Source organism: Folsomia candida, unplaced genomic scaffold, assembly GCF_002217175.1.
Source record: "Folsomia candida strain VU population unplaced genomic scaffold, ASM221717v1 Fcan01_Sc001, whole genome shotgun sequence".
NCBI classification, from domain to species: Eukaryota; Metazoa; Arthropoda; class Collembola; order Entomobryomorpha; family Isotomidae; genus Folsomia; species Folsomia candida.
In genome coordinates, this window is record NW_019091193.1 from 13,211,774 (window position 1) to 13,230,907 (window position 19,134).

At 42.7% G+C, this 19,134-nt stretch overlaps 3 protein-coding genes across 5 annotated transcripts; 2 read left to right on the forward strand and 1 right to left on the reverse strand.

Annotated features, from left to right (window-relative positions):
- The first annotated feature begins 1,511 nt into the window (after nucleotides 1-1,511).
- Nucleotides 1,512-2,451, forward strand: LOC110863296. The gene is made up of 4 exons (XM_022112571.2): nucleotides 1,512-1,690; nucleotides 1,763-2,033; nucleotides 2,093-2,188; nucleotides 2,245-2,451. The coding sequence occupies exons 1-4, from the start codon at nucleotides 1,688-1,690 to the stop codon at nucleotides 2,421-2,423; spliced, it is 549 nt and encodes a 182-aa protein (XP_021968263.1). The 5' UTR covers nucleotides 1,512-1,687; the 3' UTR covers nucleotides 2,424-2,451.
- Nucleotides 2,339-5,680, reverse strand: LOC110863295 (RNA polymerase II subunit A C-terminal domain phosphatase). 2 transcript variants are annotated; one of them, XM_022112570.2, is made up of 8 exons: nucleotides 5,458-5,680; nucleotides 5,153-5,393; nucleotides 4,811-5,090; nucleotides 4,466-4,738; nucleotides 3,737-4,396; nucleotides 3,256-3,643; nucleotides 2,831-3,181; nucleotides 2,339-2,757 (listed from the first exon to the last, which is right to left on the reverse strand). In XM_022112570.2, exons 1-8 carry the CDS (start codon nucleotides 5,663-5,665, stop codon nucleotides 2,516-2,518), a joined length of 2,643 nt encoding a protein of 880 aa, XP_021968262.2. In that variant the 5' UTR covers nucleotides 5,666-5,680; the 3' UTR covers nucleotides 2,339-2,515. The 2 variants fall into 2 exon arrangements, with proteins under 2 accessions (XP_021968262.2, XP_035708197.1); XM_035852304.1 differs by having other exon boundaries at nucleotides 5,153-5,373; nucleotides 5,458-5,598.
- A 432-nt stretch (nucleotides 5,681-6,112) lies between these two features.
- On the forward strand, nucleotides 6,113-19,106 carry LOC110856774 (zinc finger protein 423 homolog). Of its 2 annotated transcripts, XM_035852290.1 has the most exons (13): nucleotides 6,113-6,388; nucleotides 10,450-10,548; nucleotides 15,579-15,663; nucleotides 15,722-15,815; nucleotides 15,874-16,041; nucleotides 16,102-16,232; nucleotides 16,290-16,874; nucleotides 16,937-17,061; nucleotides 17,124-17,247; nucleotides 17,307-17,442; nucleotides 17,503-17,701; nucleotides 17,779-18,305; nucleotides 18,367-19,106. In XM_035852290.1, the coding sequence occupies exons 1-13, from the start codon at nucleotides 6,346-6,348 to the stop codon at nucleotides 19,054-19,056; spliced, it is 3,006 nt and encodes a 1,001-aa protein (XP_035708183.1). In that variant the 5' UTR covers nucleotides 6,113-6,345; the 3' UTR covers nucleotides 19,057-19,106. The 2 variants fall into 2 exon arrangements, with proteins under 2 accessions (XP_035708183.1, XP_021961015.1); XM_022105323.2 differs by lacking the exons at nucleotides 6,113-6,388; nucleotides 10,450-10,548 and adding an exon at nucleotides 15,330-15,501.
- The last annotated feature ends 28 nt before the right edge of the window (nucleotides 19,107-19,134 follow it).

Here is a 19,134-nt window from a genome sequence, read left to right on the forward strand (position 1 = left end):
CACCACCACCACCAGCAGAAGCAGCAGTACGACGATCGACTATACGGTTTTCTTTCAGTGTGTGATCCCAGCTTAAACTTCTCTCCCTTGTCTCAAGTTGAGAGTTGAGTGAGATGTGTGTTGGGCAGGATGAGAGAGAAAGGAGATGAGAATCTCAGGTGAAAGTCGTCCTCCTCCTGAGCTTAAAATCCAACTACAACAAGATCTTATACACCATCAAGGATTTCGCTCCTCCAGAGCCAACAAGTTTTTACTTTGAAGAGAAAGAGCCGTTGGAGAAGAGGTGAATGGGATGTGACTAGAAATTCGATAGGGAATTGAACCTTATGTAAAACAGTACTGGCTGCTGCTGCCGTAGTCGTGGTGCGGAGTCGTCCTGGGGCGTGTTCTCTCCCTCTTTTTATTATTATTGTTAATATTGGAATGACATTTGTGAGAATTAAATCGATACTGTCGATCCTGCATAAATATACACTTTTTTGTCTCCACATAATTGCTCTGTCAATAATGCGGAGCAATCTTTGGGCTACGGCTAATGTAGTACTTTTGGCAGGAGAGACACCTTTTTATGGAATTATTAGTCCTCGTTTCGTATGCAAGAGTCAGTATTTTGAAGTTTTAGGATGGGAAAATGCATGGAAAATCATGGGCTCGAGAAATGAAGGAAAGGGGTGTGGTGTGGGTGATGAGAATAATGAATAGAGCCCAAGAGGTGGGTGAGTGAGGAGCCCATGAGAAAATGAGGAGTTGATCTCATCAGTTTGATAAATTGCGAGCAGTCGGAAGGGATGAAAGGTGAAGATGGAGTGGGACGTCCTCTGAGGGAAAATATATAGTGGGAAATATAGCAGAATAAGCGAAAAGTAGGTTTCCATTTAGCTCCAGGCGGCGGTGGTGGTTGGAGGATTGTGGTAATGAAATGTTGGTGGGTGTGGTGGTGCATATATGCGTTATTTTTCGATGGGTATATTTTTGGATTTGGAGAGTAAATTATTCCATACAATATTGTTTTCATGAGAATATTTCATATCAACTTTCCAATTTCACTGGGGAAATAGACCTCGAGGGATATCCAGGATTTTGCTATTTTCGCATCCATCGATGGATTTACTCGTGAGTGGAGAGCATTGTACAGAAGCAATTTCAGTATACAAAACAGGTCGTGTGATTCGCATGACGATGATATAATCCGCATAACTCAATCACAAGTGTCATTAAAATTACTTCTTAACATGCTCGATGAGATTATGAATGGTGATGATGCTGCTGAGATGTTATTACACAATAACACTCTCTGAAGGATGATGCATTCACTCTCCGGTTAAACGTATATGAAGGCAAAAGGTGTAAAATAATAATCACTCTTCCCCTCCACCTAAATCGACGAAAGTTAATAGGCGACGTAATATAGATGCATTTCTTAGAAGCAGTGAAGACTCATATAGCGAATAGCTAATGACTATGTGACTCACCTGAATCGTAAGTATTTTTCATGCGCTTTCGTAGTCACAGCACACACAACACTTGAGCTGATTCTTCGCTGGCTGAGATTCAAGTTATAAGAATTATACGGAAAACTTGGCTTAATCCAATTACTAAATCATTCCATCTTCATGTAAAGACAATAAATTTGTATTAACCTTTTCATCTTAAAGAGAAAAGAGCAAGCCCACCACAAAAAGCGAGAATGGTAAGGAAGGGATTTTTTCTGGTCGATTTAAAAAAACGGAGAAACGTAACTATTATTACATTTTTTTTAAAGAATGAGGAAATCTCTTTGAGCATCATCATCACGGTTTCATTGCTCTTAATATTGGTGCAAGAATCGACTTGCTTTGGTTTTGTGGACTACAATGACGAATGCGAATTTGTTGAGTTTGGAGATCCGTCCACGTTCGTGAGTCGCCTGGAAGAATGGAAATATTGCGATACGAATCGTGGTCTTTTTTGTGTACCTGGTCTTGGCAGATGCGGCTGCCTCGTACCACTCACAATTTACAGAGGAGGAAAATGCAGGGCCAAAGTTGATGCAGGTATAGATTTCATAATTAGTTTTGATTTTTTGATGCAGTTTTACTATTTTTTTTCAAAGGTTGCATCGTGAAAGAGTACAAATTGGAATGTGTAGAACACGCAACGTGTGCTAGAAATCATTCCAGTTTAACTTGGAGATGTGCTTGCGACAGAGGTGAGATTTTTTTCAACTTTCCTATTTTCCTTGATTTAAAAGATGTATTTTTTCAGGTTATTTAAGCAATGCGGAGAACACTGCGTGTTTTTCTCGCTATGAATTTGATTATAGGAGACGAAACTATTACCGAGAGAGGGATGGATTTTATTATTTTGGAAATGGAACAAGATTGACCATGCCGTCACTCTTAATTTTATTATCCATTAATTTCACCTGGATTTCATTAAAATGATCACAAAAATAAAATTAAAAAAAAAAAATCCTTCTCTCACATGCACCAGTATGAAATTTGTGTATATATAAAACCCTAAAAATATTAATAATTCACTGAGAATCATCATCATCCATGAATTCCCTTTCCAGTTCTTGAGCCATCCACTCTTCATCCTGATCACGAGTGCCATCATCCTCAGAGGTCAACATTAAATGCTCCACTTCACTCGGAACCCCTTCACCACGACGGAATTTTACATTTAATGGCTCATCTTCAGTTTCTGTCTCAGTCTTGTTCTGCCGTTTCCGCTTTCTGCTCTTTGACATTTCAGATTCCGTAGAACTCTCGGAGCCTGAGAAGAGATTAGCTTCATATTAGGATACGTATTATTTTGTAGTGGTTTTGTGAGTGTGTGTAGTACTTACTGGAACCTGAATTACTTGTAGAAGACGACGAAGAATTATTACCAAGTTTATCCGATACATCCATTTTTGCTAGCATATCGTTACTCGTCCTTCTTTTCAATACCTTGTCTTTAAAAACATCTCCAGCTGATGACGATCCCTCCGCCGCCTCCTCATCCTCCTCCTCAGTTGATGAGGATTCAGATTCATTTAAAATATCATCCACTTCATGACCCATCGAATCTATTTCATCCATTGAGAATGATAACAAAGGATTTATTGTGTCCATAAAACGACCACTTGGCGTCCTCTCTTTCCTCGCAGCAGCCACTCCTCCTCCTCCTTTTTGTTGTTGGATTTGACCGTTTTTTGCTATTTACAAGAAAAAAAATTATTAATATTTTTTTTTATAAATAAAAAAGTAAATAATAAAAATAAACCCTTACCTGCACCATTATCATTGAAGGCAAGGTCGTCTCTCCTGGCAAACGCATGATGCCCGGGCGGGTATCGATTAACGATAGATTTTTTATATAATTGAAATAATCTCTCATCCACAAGTTTCCATCGTTCAGAACAACACCAAAGCCAATCAGGAGTGACGATATGGATTCCTTTGTATCTTCTTGCTTCATTGACTTTGGCAGTTCCTACACGGGCAGCGATAACGTGGGTGGTGGGGATCTCAGTAGACCCACATGGCTTGTTTGGGGGGATTATTCGTTCAGAAACGTAGGCTCCTAAACTTGTAGCTACGGAGTAAGCTTTTGTGTTTTTACGTTCAGCTACTGGAACTTCAGTCGGGATGACTCCGCTGAACACGATGCTCATGTTCTAGTTACAGAATTGTATCAATTCAGTTATTAAGTTTGAACAATGGACAAAGGACGTGAGTCAATTTTTAGCAGTAATAAAATAGAGTTGTACCTTTAAAACTTTCCTTCTAACATAAGGAACGACATTTTTGACATCGGGGACATTGGTGTCGTTGTATAAACTATAGAAAGCTTGATGGATGGATTGGAGGATTTCTTCTAAATATAGCAAATAATCATCTTGATCCTCTACTTCAACCTCTTCTGTCGTATTGTGAATTGGCGTAGGATCGACTTTGATATTTTCACCCACGACTTGGTGAGAAAATTCATCAGTTTCCATTTTATCATCCGGTTTCTTTGTCGACTCTTCTTCCTCGAGAACAACGTTGTCCTTTTTCTCATCACAAGATTCCTCTTTGTCTCCTTCGATAGCATCGTCACTGGTTTTACTGTGTTCACTGTCTTCCTCGTCGCTTAACGATAAATCGGATGTGACTCGACGTACTTTTATAGTATCACAATCTTCCCTCGACTCTGTGGACTTTGTGTCCATGGACTCGGGTGAACTAGCTTCTGATGATAACGACTCGGGCACTGTCGTCGTCCCGTCCTTGTTAAATGTGAAACCAGTCTTGTCATCGTCATCTTGTTTCGTCAGTCCAGGCGGAGCATTTATATCACCAGTATGACGAAAAAAATGATAAGGTTTCACATGGATCAAGTTGGGAGCAAAATTCCACACGTCCTCTCGATCGTCTATTATACACACCTACGTTGAAATTAAAGTCTAGTAAAATAAACCACTTTTCAATGTAAGAAATACTAAAAAAAAGCGTACCATGTGGTCACCACGTGGAAAAAGTTCTTTTAAATTGGCAGTTTTGGAATTTTGACTAAAACACTCGTCTCTGGAGAGGATTCGATCGGAAAAGAACTGTCCACGTGAATCCAAATGACTTGCGATCACGTGAGCGTATGACCGTGTCCCAAATGTACAAATATGGAGCTCGTATAATTTGGACACGCTTTCTAAAAATTCTATCGTCCGGGGGCGAAGTCGTGTGTGATACCAAACTGAACCGTGGCCCCAGAGTTGAAAGTGGAACACATCCTGTCGGTTTTTTAAAATTAAAACGTTATTAATTAGGTTATTGCAGAATTAAAATAAACGGCGAATTATTACCTTTAAATTATGGGGAACATTGTCATTGGTAGTGTGAATCAAGGTTTGGTCAAGATCAACGAGCAGAACAAGTTTCCTTTGTCCCAATAATCGTTCTTCGTCTATTTTACCAATCTTTTGAGCTTGTTCCATACTAATTCGTAAATCGGGGACTGAATGAATCATTGAAACGGCGGAAGGGGCGGCCTCGTCAGATTTTCTCAAATCTTTACCACATTCAGCGCACATGTCGCGCATTACCGTGGGATGAGTGCATGACTCCAAGGTGGCCAACACACAGCTGCGATAAGGAGGGAAAATTAGTCACATTACAGGATAATTAATTGAGCTTTATTAACTTACCCATTGGAAATGGTTTGTCCATTTTTAGCATGAATGGTCTTGATGACACCGGACTGCGTGGTTTTAAGTCTCTTAATTCCAGGGACTGGTTGACCGTCCAGCAGTTCGACGTACGAGAATATGACATGGCCAACGGGGAGGAAAAAACCTTCTTTCACTTTCCATTGCTGGATTCGGGATGTTTTCTCTTCCACAAATACAATGTCCATTTTTTTCAGTTCCTTTGGTATTTTACATTTCACTGGAATTTATTTTGACATTTGAATATTTCTAAATAAATATGGTGATAAGATGAGTTTTTTTACCTCTGGGAGAAAAGTGGTCGTGGGTGACTGGTCCCCAATGTTTCTTTTGTTTTATGAAGTCTGATGAGTGAAGATAAGTGAATTGGTTTTTGGGAATAAACTTTGAAACGTCTTTCGCAGCGGATGAAAAATCTTCGTCTGTTTTCCTCCAATGTGTCCGACCGCTTCTTTTTCTTTCTGCGTTCAATTCTTGATCCGGAAGTCGCATGGTTTAGCCTCTCACCGCTGGGTTTCAGGATATTTGAGGGTTGTCTGCGGATTTTGGAGTGGTCGCAGGTCGCACATCACAGGCAGCAGGTGTGGCATCACCTATTTATTTATTGGAATTTTTATTGCGTTCAATGCAACGCGATGGGAATCGGAGAAACATGGTGTTGTTTGTCCAATATTTATTCAAGTCAGACATCAAAAATTGCTTGCCGAATATTTGTAAAATTTATACAAGTCAGGCATCAGAAGAAATAAATTCTCAGAATAATTCAACCACACCTCCTCCTCCTCCCCCAAGAAAAAACAATCCAGTCTGAAAACAACGTGGGAAAGCAACGCTTGCGTGGATCCGTTGTGGGAGAGCGAGCGAGCGAGGTGAAATTCCCAAGAGATTCTTTCTCTTTTCGGGATTAAAATCCATCCAGCGAGCGAGGGCAGCTTTCATTCTGCGGACTGCGAGACACGACGGGCTCTCTCTCTTCGCTGCTGCCTTTCTCTCCTCAGTCTCACTTTCCTCGGAGAAGAAGAACGACGCGAGGGTGCTTGCTGCTCCTCAGACACGTGCTTTCTCTCCTACTTTCTCTCTCTCCTTCTCTTGGGCATTGCTCTCCTGGCGAAAGTCTCCTCAGTGGCTGCTCCCTGTCCATCATCTCGCTCTCTCTCTCTCTCTCCATCGGCATGTCGCGAAGAAAACAAGCAAAACCAAGAGCTGTCTTTAAAAGTAAGTTCTCTCTTTTCTCTCCTTTTCCCTCATCGTCCGTGTGTTTTGGTGTCGGTGGAAATTCGGAATGTGTACAAAATGTTTAATTATTCATTAGCATTATTAACGATGCTTATGGGGAGAGTGCCACCAATCCATCTCCGGCTCTGCTGTCTCCCTTTCTCCATCTCAGGTTGAATTAGGTTCAGGAATGTGATCACAAAGAGCTAATTATTCGTTTGTCTTAATGGCCTCTCTCGAGTAATTAGTCTCTCAAAAACACATGCACCACTCCAACTCGGAACAAGAGAAAGTCGGAGAATGTTTAATAAATTACAAAACAGCAGCAGCATCACCAGCGGGTGGAGAAGATCTCCTTTCAGGTCGCATAGGTAGAAAGGGAAATAATAATAATGCAGTTCATTTGGGTCATATTGACACGACGGCCGTCTGTCTCACAAACCTTGGTCTTGGTGGTCGGAGGAAGAGTAGGAAGACGTCAAAAATATCTGTCTGTCGCAATTTGGTCGTCGCTGGTCTCGAGGGACCCTATTTGACTGCAACTAATGGTGGGCTGCGATATCAATCCCAATTCCATGGAAATGTCTCCTGGGAGCTCCTCCATAGCCCTGGGTTCCCACAACACACACGGCCTATCTCTCCGCCATTGTTCTCTCATCCCCCTCCGGCTAATGGCACGTCCTTCATACACGCGCGTCTGCTGCTACCTGGGCTGGACCAGGTCAGACGCAATTATTGTTATTTAATATTCCCAGATACCGAGGGGATTAGTAGGAGGGTAAGAATTTTTATCCAACCACCACTGAAGGAGGAGAAGCCGTGTGGCAGTCTTACACTTTATCATAGAATTCCCAAGGAGCCTCTACATTACCGTCTCGACTTGAGACAGTTTAATTAACGAGTGTGATTAAACACGCGCGGAGGTTGTGAGCAAACACGAGTTAATGCTCAAAAGATTCTTTATTTTGATATACATGGATTCAGATCGTGAATTTCCATCCAGAAATATTGGTCGCAGTGGAAGTAGCGGTGGTGGTGGCTCTGCGAATAAATTGGACATTGTGGATGATGCTGTGTGACAAATTCCCCGTGTATACTGCTGGCATTCTTCTTATTCTGCAGTCAGTCAGTCTGTCTCTCTGGTGTCACCTTTTCATTTGCCTACCACCACGACGACGACGACGAGGATGACGACGAGGACTACTGCTCCGTACTCCCTGGAGAATTCCCCAGGCACGACGACGACGACGCCCATCCTTCATGATGATCCAATCCTACTCTCACTCCACTTAACCCCATTTCACAAATGACTTTTACCTCCCTTCCCTGGATACATTCCTCATAATTATTATTCCTCCGCGTCGTCCTCCTCCTCGTGGGGCTCGTGGAAATTATCTCCAACGTTCGCTCCTGCATTTTTTTTGAAATTTTGTCATCCACGTGAGGGTGCAGGGAGAGAGTTGACGGGGGTTCTCTTTCTCTTTCTCGACCGGAGAGCGCAGTGGGAGATGGAGGCTCAGCAGGGGGTGGGCTAGCCTCCCCCTGGAGAGCCAGCAGCAGCAGCCAGCCAAACCTAGTTGAGAGAGGGATGTGACCTCCTGGTGGGCCCACCTATGGCCCAGGAGCCCCCTGTGGATGAGAACTCAATTCACTTATATCCCAGCAACAACTGCAGGCATATATCCATTTCAAAATACGTCCTCCACCGGCTACTGCAATCCTCTGATGACGAGTGAGTGAGAGAGAGGCGAGGCACACAAGGGCGAGTGGTAGGGGAACTAATAAGCAGAGAACAACTCAATTTTGTGGGTTGGTTGGCGTTCAAATGGAATAAAATACAATTGTCATCTCTCAAAAAATCTCCCATTCAGAGAGTCTCAAGTGCTGCTGCGGGTCTATATTTTTCCTTCTACTTAATTCTGCTGGCAGTACTCAGCGTTGGAGTCGGTGTGAGTGTGCTGGTGGTGAAAGGGTGAGGAGCAGTTTGGAAATATGGATGTAGTTCCTCGTCGGGTAATAATTGTAGTAAAACTCGTTGTCTTCTTTTGGTTGTTAATCCGAGTTTAGTTGCGGAGAAAAGTTTTAACACTTTGGTAAAAGTGTTGGTTGGGTGGAGGAGCTCGAGAGTGAAAGTCCTTTGATTGGAGTAGCAGCAGTCCCACGGAAAGAGGAAGGGAATTCCCCAGTCGTAGCTAAAACGTATTAAATCTTGAATTTCATTTCGGCACATTTTTTTTTTTACTGCTGCGAGTATTTACTCCACCACTCAACTTTCGGAATTACTTTACATGCCACGACCCATGGCCCTCGGAGAGAGATGCCATTATTTCGCGAGTTCTCTCTTAAGGTGGATATTCTACCACGTGACATAATTGGAAATTTTAAATTTTCTTCACTCTCCCATCCACTGATGAATGAGACAGAGAGGTGGATTTCCCAAGGGACGCACTCGCAGCGGAGCATCGGTGGTGCTTGTGAAATGATAATTTCTTCTTCTTCTCTCTCTCTCGTTGTCATGCCAACTTTTAGGTTCCCAAAAGGGCCTTATGTGATTAATGCCAAAGGTCTCGAGGGACAAGAGGAGGACGACGACGAGGACGACTCCTTTCTCTCCACCACCACCACCCACCATCACTTTCTAAATACTCCATTATCCAATACCCGGCACACCTCTCTCCGCTCTCAGACAATGGTGCATCAACTTTTTTTCTCTTGGCGAAAGAAGACGAGAGCCGTCTTTTTTTGAGGTTTAGAGTCCTCGTGAGACTGTGGATGGAATGAGAGTGGGAAGAAGAAGAAGAAGTTGGAGGTAGTATGGATGTTGAGATGAGAAAGAATTCATGAGGGAATATTTCGGGCATCTTTTTCCTCCGCACGCTGCTCTCCTTTCCTCTGGGGATCCAAACTAATCAAGCTTTTTTTGATGCTGTGACAGCCGGGGACCACCTTTCCACCAGTGTCACGCTACCATCGCAGAATATTAAGATAACTGATCCAGTGCCCCCCTCATTCCCCCCAAAAAGAAACTCAAGCGGTTTTCTGACTGATTATTTTTAGCTGCGGGAATTGTGTTACTTTATGTTTTACCAGTGTTGATATTGGAACGATCTGTTTGATATTTCGACTCTTTTATCTCTTTCTTTGGTTGAGTTGGCCTGGTGGTGGTGGTGGTGGAGGATCGCGTGTGTGTGTGTGGCGAGGTCCCAACTCTATCGTAATCAAGACACTCTGAAAATAAAGCTCGCACTCTAGAAATTTCCCAGAGCCTGGAACTTCGCCTGTACTGCCCCCGCGAGACCAATGCGACTCCCAAGAAAGTCATTATTCGATTTCTAAAACTAAAAATGCTCAAACAGGACGAGGACGACGACGATGCCAACGGAGGAGTCAGTCAGTCTGTTGGTCCCAACTGAATCAGGTTAATTTTCTAGCGTAGTGAACACTGCCCTTTGGAGAATATCCTCCGCTCGTCCACCATCCACCTGACTACGTTACATACCAACTATTTTATTTAGTGGATCAAAAAAAATCGTCGCATCCGCCCATAGACAATCAGCCCATATAATATTTCACTCTCTCCTCTCTCTCGACGGACGGCGAGGAGAGTGGTGGCGAGGAGGAGACTTGGCCTTTCTCTCATCACTTTTTGTTTCCACTTTGAATATTATATGGATCTGCCTCTCTCCAGATTAGGCCAAGTATGAGAGCAGGATGGATAAAGCGATAAAAGGAGAGAGAGAGCATTTTCTTGGAGAATTGTAGGGTTCCCTAGACTCGAGAATCCTCTGGGGCATTGCACACACATCTCCCTCAACCCATTTAAAACTACTCCTCCGCTAGGCTGAAACTATGGCAAAACTTATAGAGCGAGTAGAGTAGAAGCCTGTAGGGCGCTTATTAAAGCCCTCTCTCTCTCGCTCGGGTCCCTTGGGATGTATCATCCATTCGGCTACTGGCGAATTTAAAACCTGCCTCCTCCTCACCCCACTACCAACACCACCAGCACCGAATGCAGGCTCTCACTTTCCTTGATTAACTCGGTGTGTCCTTTTCTCGCACAGGTGCCGACGTGGAGGAAGAGTTGGCCAACATGGGATCGGATGACTTGATGCAAGATTATCATCAAGAATTGGACAGTGATGATGATGGGTCGGGTTCAGGTATGGTTTTTTTTATATTTCTATGTTTTCACGAGCAGGAGTTACGGTATGCGGAGAGAGTGGAGAAAGGAGAAAGTTTTTCAGGTGCGGACGAGTTTTGCAGGAGCAGAGTGGTGGTAGAATTCCCTGGAGAGAGATGTGAATTTGGACGTGTGAAGGGTCGTCTTAATGGAACTTGAAAGATGTGATTTCCGTGTATATTTTAATTGATTAGATTGACATTTCTCTCCCATTGATCTTGTCCACGACGACCACCTCGTCTTCTTCTTCCCCGTAGACCCCCCTCCACCACCACTGAAATTACCACCTCGCACAGGGAAAAAGTAGCAGACTCGTTGTTGGTGAGATTAGCAAAAAAAAGAGAGAGACGAGGATGGGAAGCCGATGAAGCGTGATGAAGATTATGCATGTGTCGTCGATGGTTGTGTCGACCACCCAATCATCGGTTTATCGACGGTGATTAGTTTTGGTTTATTATCATCGATGCCATGATGATGCAAACCCGTGCTTCCGGTCGATCAAGGATTCGCTCCTTTTTTTCCCCAATTTTTTCAAATACCCAGAATTATAAAATCCTTCTTATGTTTACTCTTCTCTGTAGCTGGACATTAAGTCACGGTGGAAAACCCACCACCACCACCACTGCCACTTGTGCAGTCATTATCCCATCAATGATGGGCAAGGGCATGACCAAGAAAAAAATATGTAGGGTTTTGTAAAAACGCACCCTTTTGTTGTGCACCGATACTTTTCGACGAAGATGAGAAACGTGGAGTTGAGAAATAATTTGTACATTTCTTTTTTTTCTCTTATTCTCTCTGAAAAGAGAATCGAGTATTTGATCGAGTGTTAAAGCCATGTCAGAAAATAATCTGAAATCATCATCTCTCTGATGGATTCCCTTTTGTGCATCAAAAAATGGTTGTCAATTGGACACCTCTCTCTGAGAGAGAGAAGAGAGGAAGGTGAGTGGTGGTGGTGGTGGGAGTAGTGGGGCATGAGTTTGGTGAGTAAGTAGTAAAATGGCTTTGGCGGATGTCAATCAATTTATTTATTATCGGTGAAGGGAATCAGCGAAAACTATCCCACCTGTCGCACGCTGTCCGTGATCATCCGTCAGGAAATTCTCTCTCTCGCTCCTCTCGTATTTGTCTGCTCAAAGGAATTCTGTTTTATAATTTTCCAAGAAGCAATTAAATCGAGGGTATGGTCGTAGATCGTCGTGGTCTAATTCTCCAAAGTCTCATTCTCAACACTCAATTGCGTTGTATTGACAAAGAAGAGAGGAGATTTTATTATGGGCAGCTTCCAAGGGTGGCACTTGGGTCATATCAAACCTTAAAATAGCCCCTCGTGCATGATAACAACCACGCTGGATAAAAGTTTCTAGTACTAATTACTTGTTTTTTGTTTTTATTTTTTTTTGAAAATATTTCAAAGATCCACACCAAGTTTTATATATTTTCGTGGTTGTGTTTTTCTACTCCCACACTGGATTTGAGTAAGAGAGAGGAATGATGGATTCATCATGTCTCCAAGAAGAAGAAGTGGAGATCTTTCAGAGAGTTGTTCTTCTCCCCCTCGCAGAGAAGACAATCATTTAGAATTGAGATGTTTCTCACCGGGGGAGTTTTAGCTAAAGGAGGGTTCAGCCCTGATTATTATTATAACCACCACCACCCCGTTGGGTCTCTCTCCTCTCTCTCCAAAAGGTGCACACAGAGAGTATTGTCAACTGGATGAGATCTTATCAAACTGATATAATTGTGCAAGCAGGCAGTCACTCGCTCTTCTCTCGCTCTACCACCACCATCACCCCCACTGAGACTTTGTTCAATGCCAAAAAAAAGTCAAATTTCATTGTTGCATTGGTGGAGTGCCGGAGTGGTTCTCGTTGCGTTGTTGTGCAGTGGGAGAGAGATGATGCCAGATGTGATGTCTTAACTACTTGGTGTATACATATTGCATAATTAGATGGAATTCTGTACAAGAATTTTGTAGTTTTTTTATACAAAAGAGAGATTTTTTTAAAAAGGAATTTCAACGTCGGGAGGTCAAAGGGTAGCTCAAGTAGAAAAATATTATGTTAAACCAGAGATTAAGATGGATCATTTGAGCAATTAATAAATGACTCGAGAGTGAATGTAAAATATGAGATTCTTCTACTGGACATTTGATCAAGAAGTGAAGAGGGTGAATTTATTTGTTCATCATCCACTTTTGAGATGGATGCCTGGAGGGAACTCCTGTCTTTTCTACTTGTTATCCGTTTTTTTTCCTAATGGATCACTTGTCTTTTAGATTTCATTTCACTCGTGCCGACAAAAATTACTTTATTTCAAGATGAACAGAGAGACGGACAAATTATGCACCCACGGAAAAGTGGACTCTTTTGTGAGGTGGTAGTTTCCCTAATAATCATGTAGACACGAGTAAACCTGTGATTTGGTTTATAATCATCGTCTCACAGGAAGTTGTGGCTCTCTAATAATAATCTTAACTACAGTAGTCTGAGTCTGACATCTTCGTTGGTTGGTTGGTGTGTGTGGTGCCGAACCATTAAGCACCACCTGCGAACGTGATTGATGGGCTAAAGTGGAGCAGAAAGATGATTTTCAGAATATCTATCGCAATTACGCATCATCCAATATGACCGGAAACTATACTCTCCAGTTTTCCACCCACCTTCTCCGCAGGAGTAGAGTCAGTAGAATAACGGATGAATATTGTGTTGACAAAAGTCATTTGTGTGTGTTGCCCACCTGTCCATCCAGCAATCCACCGGTATTGTCCTTAACGAGGTGGGTCAATTATTAGTGGATATGAAGGGTGCACCATCGTCTCACCTGCTGTCGTAGTCACACTAATTTGCTATAGTGATGATGAGTTGACTCATTTCCGATACCACTTAATACCCACAACGCATTTGTTATTTTTCCTCGTTTCATTGGGTGGGTTAACCGTTAGAAGCAATACCACACCCCCTCCACAGATAATGTAATTCATAATTCATATCTCCAGTGTCTCCAGAGACGCTGCCACTCTGCCACCGCACGAGAGAAGAGGTGACAAAAATGTATGTTGTATATTTCTCCATTGGTCGGAGTGCATATGAAATATTCAATATCTTGGAAAGTGCAAAGAGAGAGAGAGGAAAGATAATCTCGTCCCATGCTCCTCGGGGGCTACCAGCACACCCATTTATTTCCACTACCAGCCTCCCACCAGGGAACACACTGCTGCTGCTACCATTTCTAAATATCCACTCACCTCTCATCCCAAGTCGTCAGTCAAGAGAGTGCTTTTCTCATGCGTACGTATTACAAAATGCCAGCAAATAAGGTCAGAAGAAGAAGCAATGGGGCTCTGGTGATAATGGTATCAGATGAAGAATTGGTTCTCCCATTGTAGTTTCTTCTTCTTGAGGATAAAATGTCAGTTTGACTTTTTCACGAGAAAAAGCATTATAGATTTGTCAAGAGAGGGACCCTGTCATAACATGGTGACTAATATTTGCTCAACCTCATTGTTGTCTTCCAACAAGGGTCATAAAAATTCCACCACCATTATTGACTCCAACTGCCCACCCACAACAAACCCCTCCTCCTCCTCTGTCTCGCTCTTCCACTGAGCTGCCCTTCAAATTATCCCATCAACTTTTGGGTGGTTATACGCTGAATGTGGTTGAGGTGTGGACCCTTTTTCCCTTTTGTGTTGTTCTTCTGATGACTCAATTGTACAATTTTCTTGACTTTTCCTTCTCTCTAACTCACACGAGGGTCACTGCACATCCGGTCAAAGGTCACCCCTTATCTCTCCTCTCCTCTCTCACTCTATTCTAATCTGAAAGAAACTCTGCATGAAAGAAAGTGCGTGGGTTTTATTTGCAACAACGCAACAACAAAACAAGTGCCATTTCATCCAAACGACACTGCCTCCCAGACTAAAAGAGCCTGCGATAATAATACAATTGCAATGTGTGTGCACCCTTTTGTGCGTCTCTCTCGTCTATTGTTTTTGCATCTCTTATTCTTTCTTCAGAATCCAGCAGAGAAACCTGTTACCAAAAATTTCTTTGTGATTTTTGAGAGATTTGTTTTTTCTTCTCTCTGTACTCAATTTGGGTCAATCTGCGTGTGAGGATGAGCGAGCGAGCGTGTGTGATTGGTGTCATTTATATAAAACACTTAAAATACTTTTGAAACTACTTCCAATAATGTCGGTAATCTGTCACATGCTCTGCTTCACTAACTGTTTTTAAAAAGAGAGGAAAAAGGTCCACACTATGTAACTCGAGAAAAAAAATAACTACCCAAAAAAAAAATCATCGTCCATCCATCCGTCAGAGAGCGAGCGTAACAAGATCCCAATTCATCACACTTGACTGATTCTCCTCTTCTGATGACTGACTTTTGTGTGATGGATTTTAGATAACGCACACAGCACACAAAAAAGGTTTATAGTTTTTCAAGAGGTGGTGATCGAGTCGAGTCCGTCGGTGGATGTGACGATATTTTTGGGGACACAGGGTGACAATTGATGAACTTGATGATTTGCTATATATATTTTGCACACACATCCGGCTTTTTATAATAATTTCACAAAAATTTATTCGCTTTTTTACGGATGTTCGTGTCTCTAAATGACAATTATTAAAATCAACCATTTCCAGAGTAGCCAGAAAAGGAGTCACAAAATTGAAGTGGTGCAGTGGAGAGCATTGTTGGTTTGGTGCGGTGGTGGTTTGCTGGTGGGTGATTGTTGTTGGTTGATTCTCATCCTCAGTTAGTTAGTTTTAAGACCCTGAACGGCAAGCACATAAGCCGCGTCCTCCTCTCGTCCAGTGATTTATGTGATTATATTTTTGTGTTTTTTTCATGGTGATTATGCTGTTTAAAAAGAATAGTAAATTGGACATTGTGGTCAATTCTCTCATTGAAAAGATTCAGCAAAGTAATGCTTTTGGTTTTTAGTCGGTTTTTACGTTGGGGAATTTGAGACGATTTTTGATTTTCTCATTTTTATAACAGATACGATGGAGTCGGAATCATGCTACTCGGAAGAGACGCACAATTCTCCCAGTTCGCCCAGCTCTTCGGGTGAACAGGAAATTAGGTGAGTTTTTCAGTGATTATTTTAAGAAGGGAGATGTTAAACCGTGTCATTTTGATAGTTTCACCATCGGCCCCACGGAATCCACGCCGTACGGATGCAATTTCTGTGAAAAGGCATTCCCCCGATTGTCCTTTCTCAAGAGGCATGAACAGGTAGGAGATTTTGGGATTTTAGTTTTTCTGTTATTTAAAAAATCTGACCATTTTTCAGATCCATTCGGACCAAATGCCGTTCAAGTGTGATTTTTGCCAACGCCTGTTTAAGCACAAAAGGTCACGTGACAGGCACGTCAAGCTCCACACGGGTGACAAAAAGTACAAATGTCCGCATTGTGAAAGCGCCTTCTCCAGAAGCGATCACTTGAAAATTCATTTGAAGGTAAATTCCTAAATCTCACTTTAAATCACAATTTATATTAATTTGCATAATGACCCACAGACCCACGACCACCAGAAACCCTACCAGTGTGTCGTGTGCAATCGTGGCTACAACACGGCCGCCGCTCTTACCTCCCACATGCAAAATCATAAAAAAGGTGACAGCAGCAACAGCAGTCAACACACGCCGAGGTAAGTTTACACCGTACTAAAGTAAAGCAAATGACTAAAAATCTATCATAATCACAGTCCCTCCTCCTCCACGACGTCCACCACGACCACGACAACAACAACCACTACCTTCCGTTGTCTTCAGTGCCCGCAATCCTTCCCCAGCGGTGAAGAACTATCAGCTCACACTCAATCCGCTCATTGCGAACCAATCCGATCTACCAAACCTGTCCCCACACCACCGACGACATCGTCCCCTTCATCCTCGTGTATTTACTGCTCATCCACGTTCTCCTCAATCGAGTCCCTCCAACTCCACGTACAAGCCCTTCACGGTCCACACCTGCTCATCCCACCGGGAACTGCCCTTTTGGAAATTCCATGCACCCTCTGCACCCTCAAGTTCTCTTCACTCCAATCGCTCCACAAACATCTCGTCAACAGTCACAGCTTGTCCTTTTATCTCAACAATAATATCTCAACTGCGGGATTAATGCTGTTCAAGGGAGGAACTGGGAGTTTGGGTGGTGGAGGTGCGAGTTCGAGTGGAGGAAGTTCCCCACAATCCATGCCAACGGATTTAAGCAGCAGTGGGGGAAGGAGGGCGGCGGCGACGGCGAGTAATAATTCCCTGCTTTGCAATCAGTGTGGGGCGGGATTTGAGTGAGTTTTTTTAAGGAAATTTCAGTGGGGAAGTATTTCTAAAAATTCTATTTCTATTGCAGTAATTTTGAATCATTTCGGACCCATTTGAAGCAACATTTGGATCTTCCATCCTCACCGAGTAGAAATTATCCGTGTGATCAGTGCGATTTGGAATTCAATTCTGAAGAACAATTAGAAGCTCATGGTAAGTTGTCTTTTTTGGGTATTACTAATTTACTTTATTCAAATAACGAATTGAATTTGCAGCCACGAGCCACTACCTCTCGACGACGAGCATGGAATACGGCTGCTCCAGTTGTCTCAAAGCATTTGCTAAACCTGACGAATTACAAAAACATTTACTCGATATTCATGCTCATCATTTGTACAGGTAAGCCACACGCCAATTATTTAACTTATCAACACTTTAACATAAATATTTTTTATCAGGTGCTCATTGTGCAAGGAAATATTTGACTCAAAAGTTTCCATCCAAGTCCATTTCGCCGTGAAACATTCAAACGAATGCAAAATGTTTCGGTGCAATGGTTGCTCTGGAGTGTTTCGGTCGGAAATGGAATTTCAGGTGGGTCACCCGCTCCTCATTTTTGAAATATCCAATTTTATTAATTAAATCTTGCTACAGTTACACGTCCGCCTGCTGCATCTCCAGCACCATCCAAACAATCATCACAGCAACCACCGCTCCACTCCATCAATATCTTCTGGATTTCGATGTCTTTTATGCGCTGCCACGTTCCCCACCGAGCTCGACCTCTCCTTCCACCATGCCGCTCACCAAAAACAGTTTAGATGCAAAATTTGCGATGAGGCCTTCCACGTCGGTTAGTTTATTTTTATTATTTACGCTTCGTTTTTCATGTAGTAAAAATATGACTCACGCCCCCTCTCTAAACCACAGAATTCCTGTTGGACAAGCACACGATAAGCCACCACTCAACACCTCCCACGTCCACCTCCTCCACCACCACTCCCACGATAAATTCCATCGAAAAATGTGAAATATGCGACAAATCCTTCCCTGATCTTCCATCCCATCGTAAAAATGTTCATCACATTCTGACCACTCCAACCACCACCACAAGCACAGAAGAAACCACTGAAAAGAAGAACCAAAAGTCATCCCGAACATTATCCCTCAACTGCGCCTACTGCCCCACCGTGTCAAAATCAAGAGCGGAGCTGGAAAATCATATGAAATCCCATCAAATCGTTGGGAAAAATAAATGCAACATTTGCGATGAAGTCTGTCCAACGGCCACTCTCCTCGCGGAACACAAATTAACACATTGCAAAGTTGTGGGAGGAAATCGATGCAGCGTTTGTAAAGAGGATGTTAAGAGCAGAGGGGACTACATGCAACACTGGAGGGGACACGGGGGGAGCACCTTCCCTGCGCCGTGTATTGTATGCAGGCAGACGATCGGGGTGGGTTGAGACTTTTTAATTAAAATAGTTTTTCTTAACTAATTTTTAAAAATAATTCCAGAGCGACGTTGAACTCCAACTGCATTCACGATACCACACGACGGACACAAAAAGCCCACCACCTCCCCCAACAAGGACCCCACCAACACCAACAAACAACCCCACCAGCACCCCACGATCATATCACTGTATAAAATGCCAATCCACCTTTTCCTCAGAATCCGAGATCCAATCTCACGTAACGCTAACTCACCTATCCTCCCCGTCAAACTCCTCAAATTCTTGTCACCTTTGTCCTCGACCAACCCCGTTCTCCTCTCCTCTCAAACTGCAAGTTCATTTAATTGAGCATAATTTTGAAGGGATTTCCTCCTTTAGTTGTTACATTTGTTCGGCTGTATTCACTTCTGCAGGGGGACTGCAAGGTCACATGGTTGGAGAACACGGACTGCAAGCCAGGCCGTACGACTGCCCCGAATGCCATCTCAAATTCTGGTTTCGAACGGAAATGGACAACCATTTGGTGACGCATAGCAATAATAATGTTTTGAGTAATAAAAGGAAGAAAAGTTGTGCGAATATTAAAGGAAATAAGAGGAAAAATAATAATGGGAGTGGGAGCAACAGCGGGGGTTTGAGTGGGGGCTTGAATTCCAATGGGAAGAAAAAGAGAAAGTTCTTTTATAGGGATGATTCCGATGATGATGAATTTAGAGTTGGTGGTGGGGAGGTTTTAGTTGAAGTTGGTTGAGGTTTTTTTTAGTTGGAAATTATGAAATAAAAAGTTGGTTTTGCTGAATATTTCTTACATTTCTCACAATGAACACAT